Consider the following 19,613-nt stretch of genomic DNA (forward strand, 5'->3'; position numbering starts at 1 on the left):
CATTGAAGTTCATCCCATGACCTCTCAGCCGGAATCTTGGACTAAAGCAGCAATCATCTTATAGTGGTTCCCTTTGCTCTCATCCTCAAACCACAGCCCCAGACAGCCCCACTGCTCTCATTGTTCCTTTTTTTTTGGATCCCTCTTCCATCAATTTACCTAAATTTTTAAACTTTTTGGAAGCTATTTAGCTGGACTCCGCACCAACTCAAGAGGTTAAGGAGGCCACTAAAATTGGCAGGTTAATGCTTTGCATAAGTTGGACACATCAGCAAGGTAAAGAAGTCAAAGCTGCAGGTGGAAATGGACCCACTCTTTCTTTCAACAACACCTAAGCATGCTCCAAAGTCCTGCCTAATCTAATCCCTCCCACAAGCCATCCCCTTCCACACTGTCCTTGCTATTCACCTTCCCCTCCTCGGCCCTAGGGAAGCCCATCTCACCCTCCTTTGCAAATTCCAAAGCCATTCCCTTACTGACTCGGCAGGGTCCTTTCCCATCCTGATCCTCAGGGCCTGGAACAGCCTTTCACTTCTTCCTACAGGCCCCTAACCTCCCTGTCCTCTCAGATCCTTCTATGATGCCTACCCCCATCATTCTCCCCTTCTCTGCTTCTTTTGTGCTTCTCATCAGAGCAGCAATATTACCAATGCGTTCGATACACTTGGTACTGCTCTGTTCAATTTCCATGTTTTCATCTGGGCATCTCAAGCCATGGTGTGCTGCTAAATGTTTAACAGCCAGCTCTCTGGTGAGTAGGGGTGGGAGGAAAAGGGCTCTGATTTTATAGTGTTTGCATTCTGTGCTGCAAATACCCCCACCATGGCTAATTTCATGCTATCAGTGTGAAGTACCTGAATGTGGACTTAAGAAGAGACGCACACACACACCGCGCTCTTGAGCACCTATTAGAGTCGGTCTAGCCCATCACTGAGAGTCAATCCAGCAAACATACATGGGGAGTGTGCCCTGTGTGAGTCCCTGCGCTAAATGCTGAGCATATGGAGTAAAAGATACCAACCCTGGATCACAGTCTAGTGTGGTAGAAAGGGAAACACAGACATGTGAGAGGCAGAGAAAAAGGTAAAAGGGAGATGAAAAGGAGGCGGTGATCCACTTTACCCAACTAGACTGCGGGATTCCCTTGAATTCTGAGAAAAGGGACCATCAATGTTTTTGAGCAAAGGAGACACGGTTATGACTGGTCCCTTCTGATGCCACCTGAGTAGTGAGAACAGCCCACTGCCATTGCACTTAATAGATGCTGCCTTGGCTTGCTCATTTAACTCGTATAAGAATCCTATGAGTCTGGTTCCATCATCCCCACCTATAGAAGGGAGGTGACTTTCCCAAAGTCACAAAGGTCTGACATTGATGTCTGTGCAGTCTGCTCCACCCCGAAGAAGCTCGAAGTGTTTCCAGTGAGGGAAAGGGGTCCTCTGTTATATCGAAGACTGTCTGATCTGGCATTTCCTTAGAGAATGATTCCCACAAGAGATTCAAAATTGGCTGTAGAGATCAGGAGATCCTAAGGGGTAGAGGTAGAAGGGAGAAGGGTAGAGAACTGGGAAGGCCAGCTCCACCCTCAGCAGCTTCTCATTCCTCGTTTATACAGTGATCTCACATAAACTTTCATTTTACAAATGGCTCCTCTGCTGAAACAAAACAAAATAAAATGAGTTTGAAAACCTCTGATTTGTGCCAAATCCTTAAATTTATGGAGGTGGTAACTGAAGTCTGGGGAGCTTCTAGCAATCGTTCCACCAACCCATATTTCTTTCTCACTTGCTACAGTGGTAGCAGAGGAGGAGAATAAAATGACTGGGGAAATTTTCAAAATATGCACCCAAGCCCAATTACCTCCCCTAAAACAGAGAACTCCTAAGACAAAATTTTCTCCCTCTCCAGAAGACTGCAGGATTTCTGGACTTGGCATTGATGGCTTGCCTCAATACCCAGTCAAGTCCAGGTTCACCTTGGAAATCCTCAACTCCATGTTGGAAATGCTTTTCAACCACTTTGGACCAAATCTGTTTCACAACATCTCTGCAGGCAGCTTTTCCCCTGAGTCAGGATCTGCCCCCCACCTCCCAAAATGCAACAAGTACAAAGAATTAGAGCTGCAGAATCTACCCCTTTCCTCACTACCCAGCCCCCGACTTACTCTCATTTTTCTCTTCCTAAGAGAAGCCTGGAACTGCCTTGCTGTATTTTAAAATATAACTCACAAATTAAAAACTGAAAGAAGAAACACACTTTTCTGTCAATGGCTTAAGGGGATTCCACCTCTAAGCTACTGCTAAAGCTCCCTTAGTCTTTTTTACATTTGTAGCATTTTGGAGCAATTTGCTGGAGTCAAAGAAAGCAGTGAAATTTCCACAACGGACTTCAAAGGCCCCAAATCCTGTATCAGTGGAAGGGAGCCTGGTAGCACCACCAGAGGGGAAGTTTTTCAAAGAGGTGTGTGGAGGGCCATACCAGACATCTCTGCCCTGCCTCTGCGATTGATGTTAATGGAAGACACGTGACCACGTCCCCCGGCAGTTCTTTGAATAATGCCCCTCCCTCACTCCCCCCCAACACTGTGGCTGTGACAATGCAGATGGTACAGGGAAGGGCTGGGATAGAGAAGCCACTGCCACAGCTCAATGAACAATAACGGCCCTAATTCAATTAACACACAAGTCTTTTATCGGGTGGGGAGGATGGAGCTCATTCAGATTGATCAAGTGCTAGACGAACACCTGGATGGTTTCATATTTGTGAAAAAAACGAACGCAAGGCAAAAGTGGCTTAAGGGAAAAGAAACATGCAAACTGTAGGGCACCAACTACACTATTTCATCCGTCTCTTTTGTTTTTGTCTTCTACGTCCATGCTGTCAGTGGTCTGGCCTTCCAGTTTCTTCTCCATCTGACCACTGTTTCCCCATCTCAGTCCACGTCCCGGCAATCCTTCCATCTCTAACTCACACCCGGACACACACTGTTTATTCCATCTATACCCAGACAGCTGCATTGAATTAAAATCCCCAAGCACGAAACCAGTATAAAAGGGTGTTTGGTCTGAATATTTTGTACTATGTTATAAAAATTTGCCGCCTAAGAGGTTGCCCAATTTACAGGCTTCCAATAGTGTATGAGACTGCCCATTGCCCTGCATTTCAGCCAAAAGGGAATATTTATTATTATTATTATTATTATTATTATTATTTGGTTATGAGTGAGGGTGACCATGACTTCATAAGATTATTGGTCATTTGTCTTTGTTTTTTCTAGAAACTATCCATTTTTCTGCCCATTTTCCTATCAGGTTGTTTATTATCTTTCTGATGGATTTAGAAGAGCGTTTCCTATGAAGGGAATTGGGTCTTTTGACTATTTTGTGGGTTGTAAGTTTTCCCACTGTATTGTTTGTCTTTTGATTTTGTTTATGGCATTTTTCCTCTGCGTAGTTTGCTCGTGTAGCCAAATTTATCAGTCGTTTCTGTATAGCATCTGGGTGGTGAAACAAACTTGGGATTTGTTTTAACCCCAAGTTAAAAACAAAACAAACAAACAAAAAAACAAAAACAGAAAATGAAAAACAAGTTTCCTTTGGCTACTTTCCTAGCTTTTGCTTTCACATATGGTGCTCAGAACACGACCAAAATGACTACCCTCCTAGTCACCCCACAAACCCCATATCTTCTGGAAAGCTTTCATCAAAGAGTACCAGTGTTGATTCTTTTTTAACTGTCTGCATCAGTAATGCATCTTGAGAGCAAGGACTGTGGCCTACTTGTTTCTGAATCGCCCAGCACCGAATCCATATTCTAGTACATAGGAGATGCACAATAAGCATTCATCGAATTAAAGCTTAAAATAAAGCATAATAACTTTGATGCCAAACCAGCCGGAGAAAAAGGGTCTATTTTCCAATCGCTCTCCAAAAAAGGGCATTAAGAAATAGGTCTGGTGCGGACTATATTTAACAAGCTGTCCAGGAAAGGAAACTTCGCTTGTGAAAGTATCAAGGAAATGTCAGGATAAGGGTCTTTTGAAAAGCTGGGAGAGGATTGAGAGAACAATCTCTAATTTTGTCAGATTGCAAAGATGTCATCTTCATCCTTTAAGAAACTGTCAGTAGGCTCTTATTACCTGTTTGTTTGTTTGTTTGAGCACCTAAGTGCATATTCAGGTGTCCCCTGCCACTTTCCAGAAAGGATCTGAGGCACAGATGCTGTGTGCTGCTCCCCAATACAGACCTGCACTGGACACAAAAATAAATGAGGCACAAACTCCACACTCACAGAGTTTAGGGCCTAAGAGGAGATGAGCAATTTAAAAGGTAATTGTCTTACAAGGTAGAGTGAAGAGGGCCTTCGGAGCAGCCCATTTTTGTGTGGTTCAATGCTATGCTTTAATGCTGGATCAATGTGTCTGACAGTCCGTGATCAAACATCTTGGTTAATTCCTGCCAGAGCCATTTTCCTCGGTTCTGTTTCTCCTGTAACCCTAATCACACACTAAATAAGCCTGCTGGTAATGACGACGAATAATATAAATGTCTCATCAGTAACCACAAAAGTGTGGGCAAATAATTTGAAATACATTTTTCTTGTAACTCGATAACTAAATATATTATTCTCTTTTCGATGCGGAAATAAACACACACACACACACACACACACACCATTAAAATTAGCCATTCTGCTAACTCAAATCCTCCATATCTCCCGTGGTTTATGTGAAGGATCTGTGATGAATGGGTGGCTCCGTTCATTGTGTAGACTCACAGAAGTCCTCTGATTCTATCAGAGTTGACCCGTTTCCCAAAAGAGAAAAATGAGACCCAGTGGGGTAATCAGGGGATGTGTCTTGCTCAGGTCACACGGCTGCTTAGTAGCCAAGGCAGGTCTAAAATGGAGGCTTCTGGACACAAACTCGGATTCACCTTCCCTGCGTGACTCATCTGACTGCCTTCGCCTTCCTTCTAAAGAACAGAGTTGGTGTTAATAGAGGACTGGGAAGGCCAGATGAAGCAGGGAAAACACAAAGCAATTGTTCATCCTTTTTTATTTTAAACTGGAGCTGAAAAACGCTGAGTTGTGAGTTATAACAATAAAATATGGGAAATTCACCAGTGGATTTTTCACTTTCTGGGTTTCCATAGATAACTGTGACCCTGGGTTCTCCTACTAGGACTTCTCAACCTGGTTGTGCATTATAATCGCTGAGAATTGTTTAAAAAAAATTGATGCCTGAGCCCCACCAACTCCTAAAAGTTCTGGCCTGAGCCCTACCAGCCCCTAGAAGTTCTGAGTTAATTGGTCTGGGGCAGGGCATCAATTTTTTAAAAGTTCCCCAGGTCTATCCAAGGTTGACAACCCTTCCTCTAGCTTCAAAGACTTGTTCATGCCCTAATTCTGCTCATGCTTATCTCCTAAAGGGGAGTACAGGAGTCTGGGGTACTAGTTTCCCTCCACCATGTTGGGAAGTGCCCACCTCCCAAGCTCTATACAGCCCCGCTCTCAGAAAACTGGATTAGGTGAGCAGCTGGCCGCAAGGACTCACGGCTAGCCACTATTGATTAGATGAGAGATAGACACCTGACTGAGGTGGGCCAATCAGCTATCTCTTCTGAGAACTGGAACACAGAATCTCTAACCAACCTCTGCTGGGAATGTTTAGGGTGGGACCAAGAAGTGAGAAGGGGAATCACATGTACTCCAAAGCAGAGAAGACCTGCTTGTCTACTATAGGGATAATGAAGCAGATATGCGAAAAGAAAGAAGGGAAGGAAGGACAGAGGAATGAACCTCCATTCTCAACTCTCCCCACCCCCCAGCTTGTATTTCATGCTCTGAATACCGTGTTTCCCCAAAAATAAGACCTAGCTGGACAATCAGTTCTAATGCATCTTTTGCAGCAAAAATTAATATAAGACCTGGTCTTATTTTACTGTAATATAAGACCGGGTATAATATAATATAATACCCGGTCTTATTTTACTATAAGACTGGGTATAATATAATAATATAATATAATACTGGGTCTTATTTTACTACAAGACTGAGTATAACATAATATAATATAATATAATATAATATAATATAATATAATATAATATAATACTCGGTCTTACTTTACTATAAGACCTGGTCTTATATTAATTTTTGCTCCAAAAGACGCATTAGAGCTGATTGTCCAGCTAGGTCTTATTTTCAGGGAAATACAGTATATACCTGTATCCTTATAATAAAGTAACAGAAACCTGAAGGAAGACTTTTTATGTCCAAGATGTTAGAAAATGAACATATTCCTTACAGGACTTCTGATTTCCTTGGCAGGCTCATCTAATCACAAATGGCCACGCTGAATCTGACAGTCATTTTGGGTTTTTTGTTGGAGCACAGAATCCCAAACTGGGGTCCTGAAACCCCATGGGAGCCCATGAAGGCAGTTATAGCGTCCATGACCTATTCCTATTATTGCAAAAACCTCTGGGAGAACCATGAGGACGAAGTTTTCTTTGATTGAATGTACTTCAGTGGAGTTATACGACTTCTCTTGCTGATCAGAAGCCCTAATTTTAGAGGGCTCAGATTAATTAAAAAAACCCACATAATATTACATAATATTAAAAACCACAAATATAAAAAATATAAAAAATATTAAAAAAACACATAATATTACATAATATTAAAATGAATCTCTCAGAACATGAGTTTCATAGGGGGAAATTGGTAAAGGGGTCCTTTGGTGCTAAACAAAATGATTCAGTCAGATTTCCATATTTCGACAACCATTTCTCCAACTGTCCTGTGTAATGTTAGTTCTGTGAGATGGTTAATAAGAAAACAGGTTCCATGTTCAAATGAGTTTGGAAGATATTGTGTGTCATTCCTGTTGGTCCTTCCCCACGGAGGGTCACAATACATATTGTTAGCATTAAAAGCTTCTGAGATGGACAATAGCAAAATTACATATTTAACTTTGTCTAACACATAATTTTCATAAATTATTTGACCACAGAATGCCCCAAGCCCACCTTCAAAAATATTTTTTCAGGGGTGGTGGTATTTTTTTCAAGGGAGAGCAGATACTAGTTGTAAACTCCTGTTCTAGGTTCTTCTGAGAGCACTAATTTAAAAGCAGAAGGGGAGAAGTCCAATGTCATAATTTCAGAGTTATCCTAAAACAAACCAAGGCTCACAGGGTGCCAAGGTCAAAGTTTTATTCTATGTAATACTGATCCAGGCCAAGCATGGAGGGTGTTTACTCTGTGCTGAGTGCTTTACATACATTATTGTATTTAATCCTTTGCACAGGCCTTTGAGGGACTAGCCCTATTTTACAGATGCAGAAACTGTGTATTCTTTTTCGTATCCGTACAGATTTTGCTGACAACTTTTTATTAAACGGGGCTTTCAATGGAGTGATTTAACACTGATTTATCTTCACTATCCAGCAATTTCCTGAGTGTCAATTGTGCACCTGGCGCTTTACACGTGACAGGGTATTAAGGAAATGTACCATCTATTATTTTTTAAATGCTCTTGAAATGACAATCTTTATCTTTAAGTGGGGAAAGGCTGCCTGTTACCTACCAAAATCAAACCACAGAATCATTTGTTTTTAAGAGCTGGAGGAGTCCTTGGGGTCTAGACCATGGGAGGTACTAGCTCCTGTCTTTAGATACTAGTCAGATTATAATGTATTTTCTTCCAGGCCTCATTCAACCCCACTCAGAAAAAAAAAAAAAAAATGACCAAAGAGAGAGGGCAATTGAGCTCATACTCCATGTGCTAAGGTTCAACACTGGGCTTTTTTTAATTAGGAAGGAGGGAATAAACTGACCAGGGCAAGGGTGTCGTGGAGTCTATCTAGAAACAACTGCATTACTATGATACTGGGTCAAATATATCTTAAATGCATTGTGCCTGAGCTTCCTTATCTGCTTAAAGGGGGTTAAAATATCTACCCCTCTACTTGTTGTAAGGATCAAAGATGGAGTAGGTCCTGGCTCCCAGGAGACACTCGATCAATGGTAGCTGCCGTCATCACAGCCTATCTTTGGATGACCTCCCAAGGGCAGGGCTGGGTAGAACATCATGGTCTTCAGGTTCATGAAAGTTTCTTCTAACTCCTGACAAACTGGTATGGCTCCCAAGAGACTAGAAGAAATGCTGAATGTTAACCCCGTTAAATATTAAAAATCTGATTCTCAATAGTCTCTATAACTGCAGAGTTGGAGGAGAAAAAAGTCGTCAGTTTGAAGTCTAGCTCATGTCTGAAATACCTGGGAGATCGAATATGAAAACAAAATACATATGTTGACTAAGATGCATACATGTGTGAGTAACCAATATTTGTATCTATGGTGAAATTTTTTGGTGATGAAGTATTATGTTCAAAGCCCAAGAAAACGAATGTTCTAAATCGTGACCTTTGGCGCTCCATGTGCATTTGAGAACTCACATGTGGGCCCCTTTTTTTTCTACAATTTCCTCTTCATTTTTGTAATCTTTGCAGAAACTGGGTTCCAGATAACTGCTGACTCAGTCTCCCCAATACCTTTGACATTGGTTACGTATAATGTCATTCTGGTTTCAAATTGATGTCTCTGGTACCTTTGTAAAAATATTTTCCAATTTCAGAACACAAAACTCCACTAACGTGCCAAAAACAAGTAGCAAGTAACGAGCAGAATATCTGCTTCGAAAAAACAATCATACTTCAGTCAATGTGATAATCTGCATTAATTTAAAATGATCACTTACTTTAACAACATGCAAAAAGATCATTCCTTCATTAAACATTTTATTGTAGGCTTATTATGTGTTATGTTCATTGTGTTTATAATTTATAGAACACATCAATTTTTATTTTATTTTATTGGAATGTTTTCGGGTGTGTTTCTTTAGGTTGGTACTAGGGAACCACACGTTTTGCCCCACTGGTCCACACCAAGCTGTCCCCATTAGTAAGGAATTCCAAATCTAAACGCCCACGACTCAGGTAGATGCCAATATTTATATTGATACCTATGGTCAATTCCATCTCCACTTTCACACCATGTGTCATTTTTTAAATGTAAAGATTTTATTGTGTAGTGCCTTGTTTCTAGATAGAATTCCATAGCTCTCTTCATTTCTCAAATTAACGGCTTAATATTTAAGGTTGGAAAGACAGACAAGAAATCTATAATGGAAAACTTCAGGACTCTTCCAAAAAACAACTTTTGTCATCAATTTGACAAATACGAAACAGGATTTGACATGTGCAGCCTTTCAAAACGATACTTCCAAGTTGAAACCCAATGGTCCTGAGAACTATATAACTCATTTTTGTTTGCTATTAATCACAGATTATTTTTTCCTTCAAAAAATTAAAAACATGAGACGAAATAAATATTTCAGGCGACCAGAAGCAAAATGGGAAAATACCATGTGTTTGGAGTTTTAGTGCCCTCTGAGTACAGAAATTTATTTGCAGCAAGCAGAAAATAGACAGCAAGCATAAAAATACAGCAGAGTCCCCCTAGTAAAATTATTTATCAAGCTAACAAGGAAGGGACTCTTCTAGTAGCAACAAGCCAGTGAGGAAAAGACATGGCTTTATATTTTACCTTTGGGTTAGCAAACCAGTAAAAATGCCAACTGACAAGCACTTCACATAAACATTTCTTTCTAAATGAGCTTCCTTGTTAGAAGGAAAGAAAAAAACTCTTCCTAGCTAAGGAGCACGATAGCTTACAGAGAATTCTAGCACATATCCGCTGACTCTTTAGTGTGAAAATAATATAACTGGAAAAGTAAGTTAATGTAAATTGCGAATGGAGTTTAAACATCAAAGTAGAAGTGTATTAAAGAAAATGTGCTTACATTCTTATGAGGGCATCCTCATACGTGAATGCTTACAGAAAGTCAGTTTTGTGCGATGCTTTTTCAAGGTTAGCATTAAGAGTCTCGGGAAAACAATACAGACCTATACATTCACATAAACAGATGTGTGTGTGTGTGTACTGACATTGCCTCTACTATACAAGCCTCATTGCTATATTTTTTCAAATATTTATTTTATGAGCAAAACCCCAAAGCCAGTTTTTACAGTTCAGTTTAACAACACCAAACTTTGATTATAAATTACAAGTCATCTTATTGCAGCTTGCAATAACAAAATAAGAAAAAGAAGGAGGAGGAGGAAGGAAGGAAGGGAGGAAGAAAGGAAGAAAGGAAGGAAGGAAGGGAGGAAGGGAGGAAGGGAGGAAGGGAGGTAAAGAGGAAGGGAGGAAGGGAGGAAGGAGGGCGGGTAACTGAGTTGAAACCACACAGTGGCCTGATCCCAATTAAATTTTAGAGAAATAGTAAAAAAGATGTATCCTCAGAATAACTGCATCCTCAAGAACTCTGAAAATAACTACTGACAAATTTACAATAAAATCACACACTCGGTCCTCATCTGCCCTAAAGTGAAAATCTGATCAGTTAACCGCCGCAAACATGGGTAGGTGCTTTTTGGGGTGGGAGGTCGGATGGGGGGAGGAGAAGGCAATGATGCTGGAGAGGATAGGGAATTTGAATGACACTGTAAAATGTTGAGTAAAGACAGACAGACACATCTTTCAGGAAGTATACTCGCCCCACACCCCATACCCCTACCAATGCCTTAAAAATCAAAAATTTCCCAGTAACAGAGATGGAAAGTTTTTCATTAGTAATATCAGCCAGCTCCAATAAAATAGGAGGGGGGGGGAAATAAAAATAAATCTTTCCCTACTTTTTCTTTTCCTCTCTGAAATGGGACGACTTTCACCATGCAGCTATAAAAGCTTGGTGCTCTGGCTGGATAAAGGAAACTTCTGGTTCTCAGATAGACACTAAATGAGATTCTGTACTTCTGGGACAAGGGCCAAACTCTCCAATTCAAATCCCACCAGCTCAATTTGACAGCTGGGTGTATTATCTGTTTGCAATTCTACAGGGAGGGTTAATAGCACCTTCACGTATCATTTCGTGACCACTAATATTTTTGCCTTTAGGTTAGGGTCTGGTCAGGGTGTTAACAGATCAGAGCAAACAGAGGTCAGGTTCCCCAAACTGCACGTGGAGACTAGCTTGTTTAGAACAGAGCATGTGGGGAAGCGGTAAGTCCAGGAAAAGAACAAGATGACATGAGTCCTCGCGCGCACAGTGAATCCCCAGAGGCTGCTGGGGAGGAGGGCAGCTGGGAGCCCTCAGCCCTGAACAGCAGACTTACAACAAGTCTGTCCTCAGCATAAATTCTGTCTTCTTCACTGTGTTTTGGGGAACCCAGGTTCCAACCGCTGCAAACGCCTGTTAAAGCTGAAGCGAACCCGTGCCCTTTACACTTTCGTTCTATGTAGTGGTAAGAACGTGCTACTGGGCATTAAGAATAGAAAAAGGGAAGAAGAAAAAGAAAACATAAAAAGTCTGAGAAACCCCAATGACAAATAAACAAAACAGCCTTTGAACATCAGGATGGAACTTCAAGTATGTGCTACCCACTGGAGTGAAGGATGAGAAAGCAGTATTCTTAGCTTGGGCCAAAAAGGTCGACGTGAGTGAAAGGATTTCTGATCTCTCCTGTCTACCCTCACTACTAAGAGGGGAGAGATGCCATGTATCCTTTCCGGCAGACCTGCATGGCCTTCTAAAATGCAGTGCATGATTCCAAACACGACTAAACACACCATGTGCACCTTAAGGTTTTTTGAAAGGATTCTAACTGCTCCACTAAAAAGAGAGACAGAGAAGAGGAAAATAAGGAAGACAAGTAAAAACAGAAAATTCTATTGTCTTGTTCAAATGTTTCAGCCCAGTAAGAGACGCCCCCCCCCGCCCCCCCCCCAGCCATGTCAGCCTTTCTCCCCATTTCCTGTACATCAGAAATGAACCTCATTTTAAAACATAAACATGCCGGAAGCACACCACAGCACTATAGATTCAAGCCCTTTAATTAATTACCATCGGGTAACAAAAGAACTATTCTGATTAACTTTGGTGGGGGGTTGGGGCAGGGGAATCAACCCTGGAGTCAGAATCCCTTTAAATAATTATAAACCCCAACGCAAAACTGCTGTTGGCAGGAGCCAGGGAAGAAGAAAAGCAACTTTGTCTGTAGAACCCAATTTAAAGGAAGCTGACCTCCAGGTCAATTTCAGAGCAATTTAATTCTCACCTCCACTGTCTACCTGCTAGCAAATGAACTCACTGTGCTTTTGAATAGACCGAAATCTCCCGAAAGAAAGCTTCACTAGCTGCATGTAAATAATGTTATTAGATGATGCTTTTTAAGGGAAAGGGGAAAACAAAAACCCAACCAGTGTTCTTCCTTCCTGTCTCTTCTGTCATTCTCACCTCCCCAGTGATTTAGTAGGATGTGCCCCCAGACTGTTAATTAGGTGTTAATATCTTCCAGTAGCTTCTACCCAAGGTCGCTGCTCTATGGCTCTGTTGTCTCCAGTAACAATACCTGTAATTCCCACCGCTAGTTTGATTTTTCCACTCAACACCTGAAACTACTACCCCTTTGCCCCCCAATCGGTATTAGTTCCCATCTGAAATTATATAAGCATTAACAACTTTATTATATTTCCTGTAGATGCTGGAACGAGAGGCAGACTGAATTTTCCTACTGGCTTACCCTTGTCCCAACATTTTCCAAATATTGTGGGGAAAAAAAAGAAGAGCAAAACCAACCCTTATGCTTAGCTCATTTATTGCTGATAATTTCATTAGGTGCCAGGAAAAGCAAAAAATGCAGACACTAAACAACAACTTTACAGTCACTTTTGGATTGAGGAAATGATAGACTCAGCAAGCGGCAGGTGAAGAGAATTTCAACATTGGCATCTGTGGACAGCAGCAGTAAATCTGAGATTTTGGCAGGTGACTGAATGTGTGCTTTTAAAACAAAAGCTCTTTACAGAAGCATCATTTAGTTTTTAAGTAATGAGTGCTGTACTTTGGCAAAAATCCCTTCTTCCTTTCCCCCCCCTAAATGCACAATGTTTCTTTCTTTAAGTTGTCCCCTTCAATAGTGTCCTAGAGTTGACTAAAAATAATATGAGTTCATATGGCATCATTCAGCTTGTTACCCTGTACCTGTTCTGCTGTAAATTGATTAAGTCAGCTTAGTAGTGGGCCAGTGCCCATAGAAAGAAAAGCAGCCTTGTATGAAAAGGGGACACAGTAGGGGGAACATAATCTTAATAAAGAAACAACAACAGCAAACAATTAGCTAAGTCCCAATAATAAAACATTTTAAATGGAATCATTTCCCTTTATTTTCTCGGTGCCAACAAATCCATCAATTTCATTTGCGTAAGACAGATTTGTGGAAGTTGTGATGGATTGGTACTCTCTCCAAACCTGCATGCACTACATACACCATTCTACTCTTCGCTGTCTTGGAGGAGTAGGGAAGTGGGAGGGGGTAAAGAGGGTTCACTCTAAAGACTGAGTATTTAGCATTTAGAAGCCCTGAGAGTCTGTAGTGAAGACAGAATCAAGACCAACCACTGGGTGCACTTGAACTTTTCAAACGGAGGGACCAGAAATCAAAACTTACAGTCTGTGTTTTCACATGTCCTTTGCATGAGAACACCTGATTCACCATTTCTGTTAAAAGATTTTGATGGATTCTGCAAGGGAAACAAGGTTACGACATCTTTAATTTTATGCTTGAATTAAGTAGCTGGGCTAAGGCATCCACATCGGGAAACCATGCTTGCATGTTATTTCTGGAGGATTATGGGCAACATGGGAAGATAAGTTCTACAAAATAGAAACACAATTTCTGAGTACTTTCACTGTTTAGGGGTTGGGGTTTTTTCTTGTTTGTTTTTTAACCCAGTTCATAAAACAATAAAGCCTTCCTTACATTTGTTTGAATTCATGTCGGCATAGGTACAATCAGGATAAAACATGTCCACTCTGCTAGTGATAAGACTAGAAAAAAGAAAAGTTAATGGGTATTCAGAACCCAGGAAGTGCTGTTTGTACAAGTTCCATCAGCTTCTCCCATGGATGACAGGAAAGCTACAAACAGGCCTCTCCCCTATGTCTGTGTCCCACCTGCCCTGCCCGAGGCCACTCTGCAAGGCTTGGTTGCATCCAGATGGGTCTTAGCCAATGTCAGGAACATCTGAAATGGGCAGAGCAGAGACATCAGCAGGCTAAGGTTCTGATAACCATCTTCCGAATTAGTGTTTCAGCACACAAGAGGAAAGGATATGTTTCGAAGGCCTACTTTCAACTTGGGTGCAAGTTGTTATCTCCTTTTGACAATTCAGGCTAAGAGACAGCCTGTAAGGTGAATTCCCAAAGCACCCTTGGTATTAGCGCCAAGCAACACCGTGACTTCTTCCCATGGCAACGATGCTAATATCACACCTTACCCAGAGGAGCTACCATGGACAAATTTACATCAAATATCAGTGTGTCGTTGTCTCTATCGATCTTCATGTTAGAAGATCTTTCTTCAGGAGGCACAACCTTGACAAATCACGCATTTTGATAGATTTGTGTATGTTAAGCTGTAACGCGCACTGAGGGAAAATGTTAGGATCAAGGGATGGTACAGAATGGAGAATTCAATCTTTTTGTGATATCATTTAGGATAAATAGTTTGTGATACGCCCGAGAACCATAATATAATCTAGACCGTGTTTCTGAGAATAAGTGAAAGGTAGTTAGATGGCTCCCTCAATGGCTTGTGATTTAATTGTCAAACTCTAGACTAGAAAATTGCCAGAAATAAGCCACAAAGCGGTAGAGAGTTGAAATCAGCAAGAGAGCAAAAAGCTAGCAGATTCCCCATTTTTTTTGGCTTCCACTATTGAAATCTTTTAACCAAAGAGACTTTCTGAAAAGTAAACTAAGTAACTCTCCCAAGAGTATCAAGTATTGAACCTTTCATATATCAGCTTATAATATCTAATATCACAGAGTAACTTTGAGGAATTGTCCTCCTCCTTCCCCAAATTCCCCATTTGGCCAAATGCCTTTCTCTTGCTTGCTCTCACCTGTCAATCATGTTCACAGCTGAAATTTGATTTCTCTCCCACCAGTAACATGATATGAAATATTACCAGGGGGGTCAGGACCAGTGTGAACCCTGCCTTAAAAGTTCATTAACTCTTTGCTCAAAATGGATGGTTTCAATGTAACAAAGCCTGCTGGTGGACATATATCATTATATTTAATAGATGGCTTTCAACTTGCCATTATAAAGACAGAGATAAAAGAAACAAAAAGGAATAGAATAAAATATTAGTACGGCATGAACACACGTGGACACACAAATTAATCCCAAAGGTATACAAAGAGTTACCATCTTATATATAAGAACTGTTAAAGAAAATGTTAATTTTGTATAAGGCTAGAAAAGAAATCATGTTAAACATTCACAATCCAGTTATTCAAAGTCTCTCGTCCTAGCAGCATGTAGAAATAAGTAATCAGATACTATTTTGAATGATGAGAAAAAATAGGGTTTTGTTTTCTGACCCTCGGTTCACTGAATCTTTCAAGTGTCTCCTTTGTAAAGAGTTGCAATTTAACAGTGTGACATTTGCCTCCCTCCTCAGTTTCTCTAGGAAACAAAAACGATATTTCATGCAAATTTCTGAGCAAGCAAAATTTTTAATCAAAAAAGTCAAACTTCTTTCCATGAGCCAATAAGTAGTAACAAGAATACATAACAGGATGGCACTCAAAAATTATTGGTGTGCGAGTGCTGGTCTAGCTCTCTGAACGAAAAGGAGTCACAATTAAATTCACACTGGGATACTTGTAATTGAAAACCCATTTAAAAAGCTTCAGTTCATTTTTCTTTAATAGATGAAAATCAGATTCCCGCCTCCTCCCCATCTCCTTCCCTCTCCTTCTGCCTACAATTGAAATAGAGAGTGGCTCCAAAGTCACACTTGAACACCGCAGCGGGAAGGGCCATACCATGCTTTGAAAGGACAGTACATTTTCCAAATGTGAGTATGGAGTGAGTTATTAGTGACTGGAAATTTGGCACATTCACGAGGCCCAGGGCAAGCTGGCCCAGGGCTGTGCGTGCATAGTTGTACAGATTCACCCAATTGTCTGACGGTCAAGTAGGAGAACTAGCTCTTTGAGCGTCAATAGACTCATGCTGGTTAAGGCTAACGATCTGAGATTCACTCCAACGGGATTAAGTACTCTGCACACCACAACTACGAAATGAAATAAATACAGAAATACGTGCATGCTGGTCACATCTCTTTCCTCACGCCTCTTCCCCTCGTGTTACCATTTATGTTACTTGTGAAACCCAACTACTGAAACTACTAAACCAGGAGCTTTCACACCTGAAAGAATGGTCAGCATTCCTTGCTCGCTTGCTTTTCACCCTCACGGAAAACAGGAAAACAAGCGCATGCAAATCAGAAATCAAGATGTACCTCTTTGACTTCAGGCAACAGGATTTTTCACATCACTGACGAAGAGGACTCCCTTGGGTACCTGATTTAGTAAATATATTAAAATAAACAAAGGGTAATTAATAACCACGAAGAGGGTTTGAAGGATTAGTATGTTCAAGGCAATCTAATTATCTATGAAAAGGGCAGAATTTGACCAAAAGAAGAACGATTCCGTTCCACTTGCTTTGGCATCCTGGCCTCAGCCCCGCCCGAGGAGAGGTTTTCTTGGAAGGGGATGGCATGGAATGTAAGGTCATTATCTCTGAGGATTGCTCCCACCCGAGGGAGGCTGAGATGGTGATACCCACTGGCCACTGGCTTGGCAGCCTGGATCAGCTTTGAAACTGTCCTCAGTTCAGAGAACTAACCAGGTTCACCTGGGAGAGGATTTGAATGGTCTCTGATGAGTGTCTCTTAAATGCTCCCAGACTGCTCATCCCTCAGAGAACCAAACCGGTCCAGCTTTCTCTGGCACTTCACTAGGACACATCCTCTTCCATCTTCCCCCCTCTTCCTCCATCGCTCTGGTTTGTTCTGCTGGTACTGCTGACCATAATTGCAAATGTTCTCTTAACAAATAGAGCCATTTAGATACCACCTTTTTATTTATTAACTTCCTCTCTGTTTAAATTAGTAGCCCGGAATGCTTAGAATGGTGATATGAAAATGAGGTTGCTTTAAAAAAAAAAAAAAGGCTTTTTGCTTCACTGTGAATAACAAAGCATAGTAATTCAAAGTAGTTAGCTTTCTATGGTTCAAAAAACCCTTATTGCTATTAGCTGTACTAATGTAAGTGGCAAAATAATTATCATTTACTGTATGGAGTCCAATATTTTCCAGACAGCAGTTTAATAACAAAGCAGGCCTGTCATTTCTCCCTGTAGTTAGTCACACTGTATAAATTCAGACTGTCAAAATAGATTTAAAATCTAATTTTAAAAATTCAACACGGTTACAGCAAATCTGTATACAATAATTGTGATAAACTAGTAAGTTGATATAATTTTTTCCAACTTGGATATTCAGTTATTTTTCTTTAATTCCCTCACACTTTTATTTGGATTACCTTACAATTGGTGCGAAAAAATACACTGTACTCATTTACCTGCCAAAATCTGTAGGCTGTATAACTGAACATAGAATTGTTCTGTACTTAAATTTTCATTTAGCATACCTCTGTAATAATTTCAAATGCCCTTTATCTAAATGGTCTGAGTATGCATTAAAACATTCAGATAAACACATCTGTACTCCTGTATCTGTCAGGGCTGCCACAAATACGTTACACGCTTTCATTCACATTTCACATTAGAAATACTTTAAAAATCTTACAGTACAAACTACCCTTCTTCATATAATAGGATACATTAATCTTTCACCAAATATATTATTTCTATGCCAAAAAAAAGAAAGAAAGAAAGAAAAACAAGAAACGTACCGAAGTTAGAAAATCTGGAAGGGTTATCAGTAATATCAGTTATTTTCTATTTTAAGTTCAAATGGCTAATCTCAAAAAAAGAAAAAAAAAACTTCCTCTAAGGTCTATATAAGGTTACTTTAAAAAAAAATCTTTGCAAACAACAGATTATTTTAGAAATGTAAGTGAATAGCGTTTAAAAGCTGATGAGATTGTGGAGAGAATATTTTTGTAATTCCTTTGGGGCACTGCAAACATATGTTAAGCTTCTGCAAGAACTATTTACATGAGATCATATACTTGTGAGGCATTTTTCAATTTTAGAAAAATATTACAAAGCAATAATTGGACATAGGCTTTGCAAAATGCCCCTTTGCCTTCCTGACCATCTCACTGATCGCCTCTGTTATTTCTGGAGAAAAAGGATCAGGCCTCATTAAATGTGATCTTTGGCATCTTGCCTGAAATCTCATAAAGTAGATGTCCTTTTTAGATCATTGGTGTCATTTTCCTCAAGATGACCTCTACTCTCTGGCTACCTGGGGAACCCATCCTATTATCAAGGCATTTACTTTCAAAAAGGAGGGGAGAGATACTGTTTGTACACCTGAATAGAGTCCAGGAGCCACTGTGTTTTCTCTGTTCTCACAGCCTACACCCAGGCTGGTCACTGGGGAAGAGTTGCCCCCAAGGCGGTCTCACATGGGAGTGAGAGAAATTTTAGAGATGGACCATGATGGGGTAGTCCAAGACAGACATCTGCCAGCCCAGAGCCTCTAACAGTTAGACCTACTTACCTAATGATTAAATAGTATTTTTTTTTAAATAGCATAAGAATGTGCAGAGATACTCCAAGGGAAGATTTGACAAGGTCTCGTTGCCGTGCAGGGAATTGACGTGGACAGTGCACCCTGAAAACATGCTACAGAGGGTCAGTGTGGGTTCCCGCAGCTGCCCAGAGTCATGCCGAGTGGGGTGAAGCTTTTATGGGAAAATCATGCCAAGACCGACATTCCAGGCTAGGTTCTGCTAGAATATAGTGTAGACTGATGAACTCTGTGGTGTGATCATTTTTATTTCATAATGTGGGAACTGCAGATTTGTCTTTTAATAGCTTCCCCAATACAATGTTATTTAAAGGGTTCAACAGATACATGATAGATGATAGATAGATAGATAGATAGATAGATAGATAGATAGATAGATAGATAGATAGATGATAGATAGATAGCAGATGAAAAAAAATAAGTTAGGTGCATTGCCTAAGAGTCAAATATCATCTTTTAAGAGAATTAATCCTAGAATGACTACCACAGGTTTCCCCCTCATTCTATCAAAAAGGATTTTAGTGTAATCTGACAGAATCAAAGTGTCTCAGATGCTGAGATCACTTAGTTTTACTTTCAACATATTTACATCTGCACATCAATGTACCCTTCCCTAAGAGAAGGAAAAGGAAAAAGGAGGTTTATTTAAGAAGACACGAGGATACTTGCCTAACTCCTCCATACTCGAGGATCTGAAAAACTGAGGGTCCCTATAAGAAAACGCCCCTACATGGAAGGGCTCCTTTCTAAAACTAGACCTTTTAAAGTTTGTCCTCCTAGGACAGTCCCTGAGTGCCTGAGAGCTGAATGCAACTGTGTTAAATTCCAAAATGCAAGCAAAACCCTCATGCTGGAGCTGTTGGCAAAATCCTAGTAAAGTTTGCTTGACTGCCTTTCCTTTACAAT

The 19,613-nt window shown here is 40.4% G+C and overlaps 1 protein-coding gene across 5 annotated transcripts in view; it reads right to left on the reverse strand.

Moving 5' to 3' along the window:
- Positions 1-19,613, reverse strand: part of MAF (MAF bZIP transcription factor) — a 335,012-nt gene that overhangs the window by 304,819 nt on the left and 10,580 nt on the right. Inside the window, exons 2-3 of one of the 5 annotated variants that reach the window (XR_013992108.1) lie at positions 16,443-16,503; positions 13,577-13,649 (exon numbers count right to left, since the gene is read on the reverse strand). The exons of 1 other annotated variant lie outside the window; for it this stretch is intronic. Coding sequence is in view for 3 of the 4 variants with exons in the window: in XM_081030825.1 (XP_080886951.1) it covers positions 16,470-16,503 (34 nt within the window). In the remaining variant the exon portion in view is untranslated. Of the gene's footprint in view, positions 1-12,709; positions 14,153-16,442; positions 16,504-19,613 lie in introns of those variants that run through there. 3 more of the 5 variants (XM_081030827.1, XM_081030826.1, XM_081030825.1) reach the window with 3 other exon arrangements.

The sequence above is a fragment of the Rhinolophus hipposideros genome (genome assembly GCF_964194185.1).
Source record: "Rhinolophus hipposideros genome assembly, chromosome: 21".
In the NCBI taxonomy this organism is placed as follows: Eukaryota; Metazoa; Chordata; class Mammalia; order Chiroptera; family Rhinolophidae; genus Rhinolophus; species Rhinolophus hipposideros.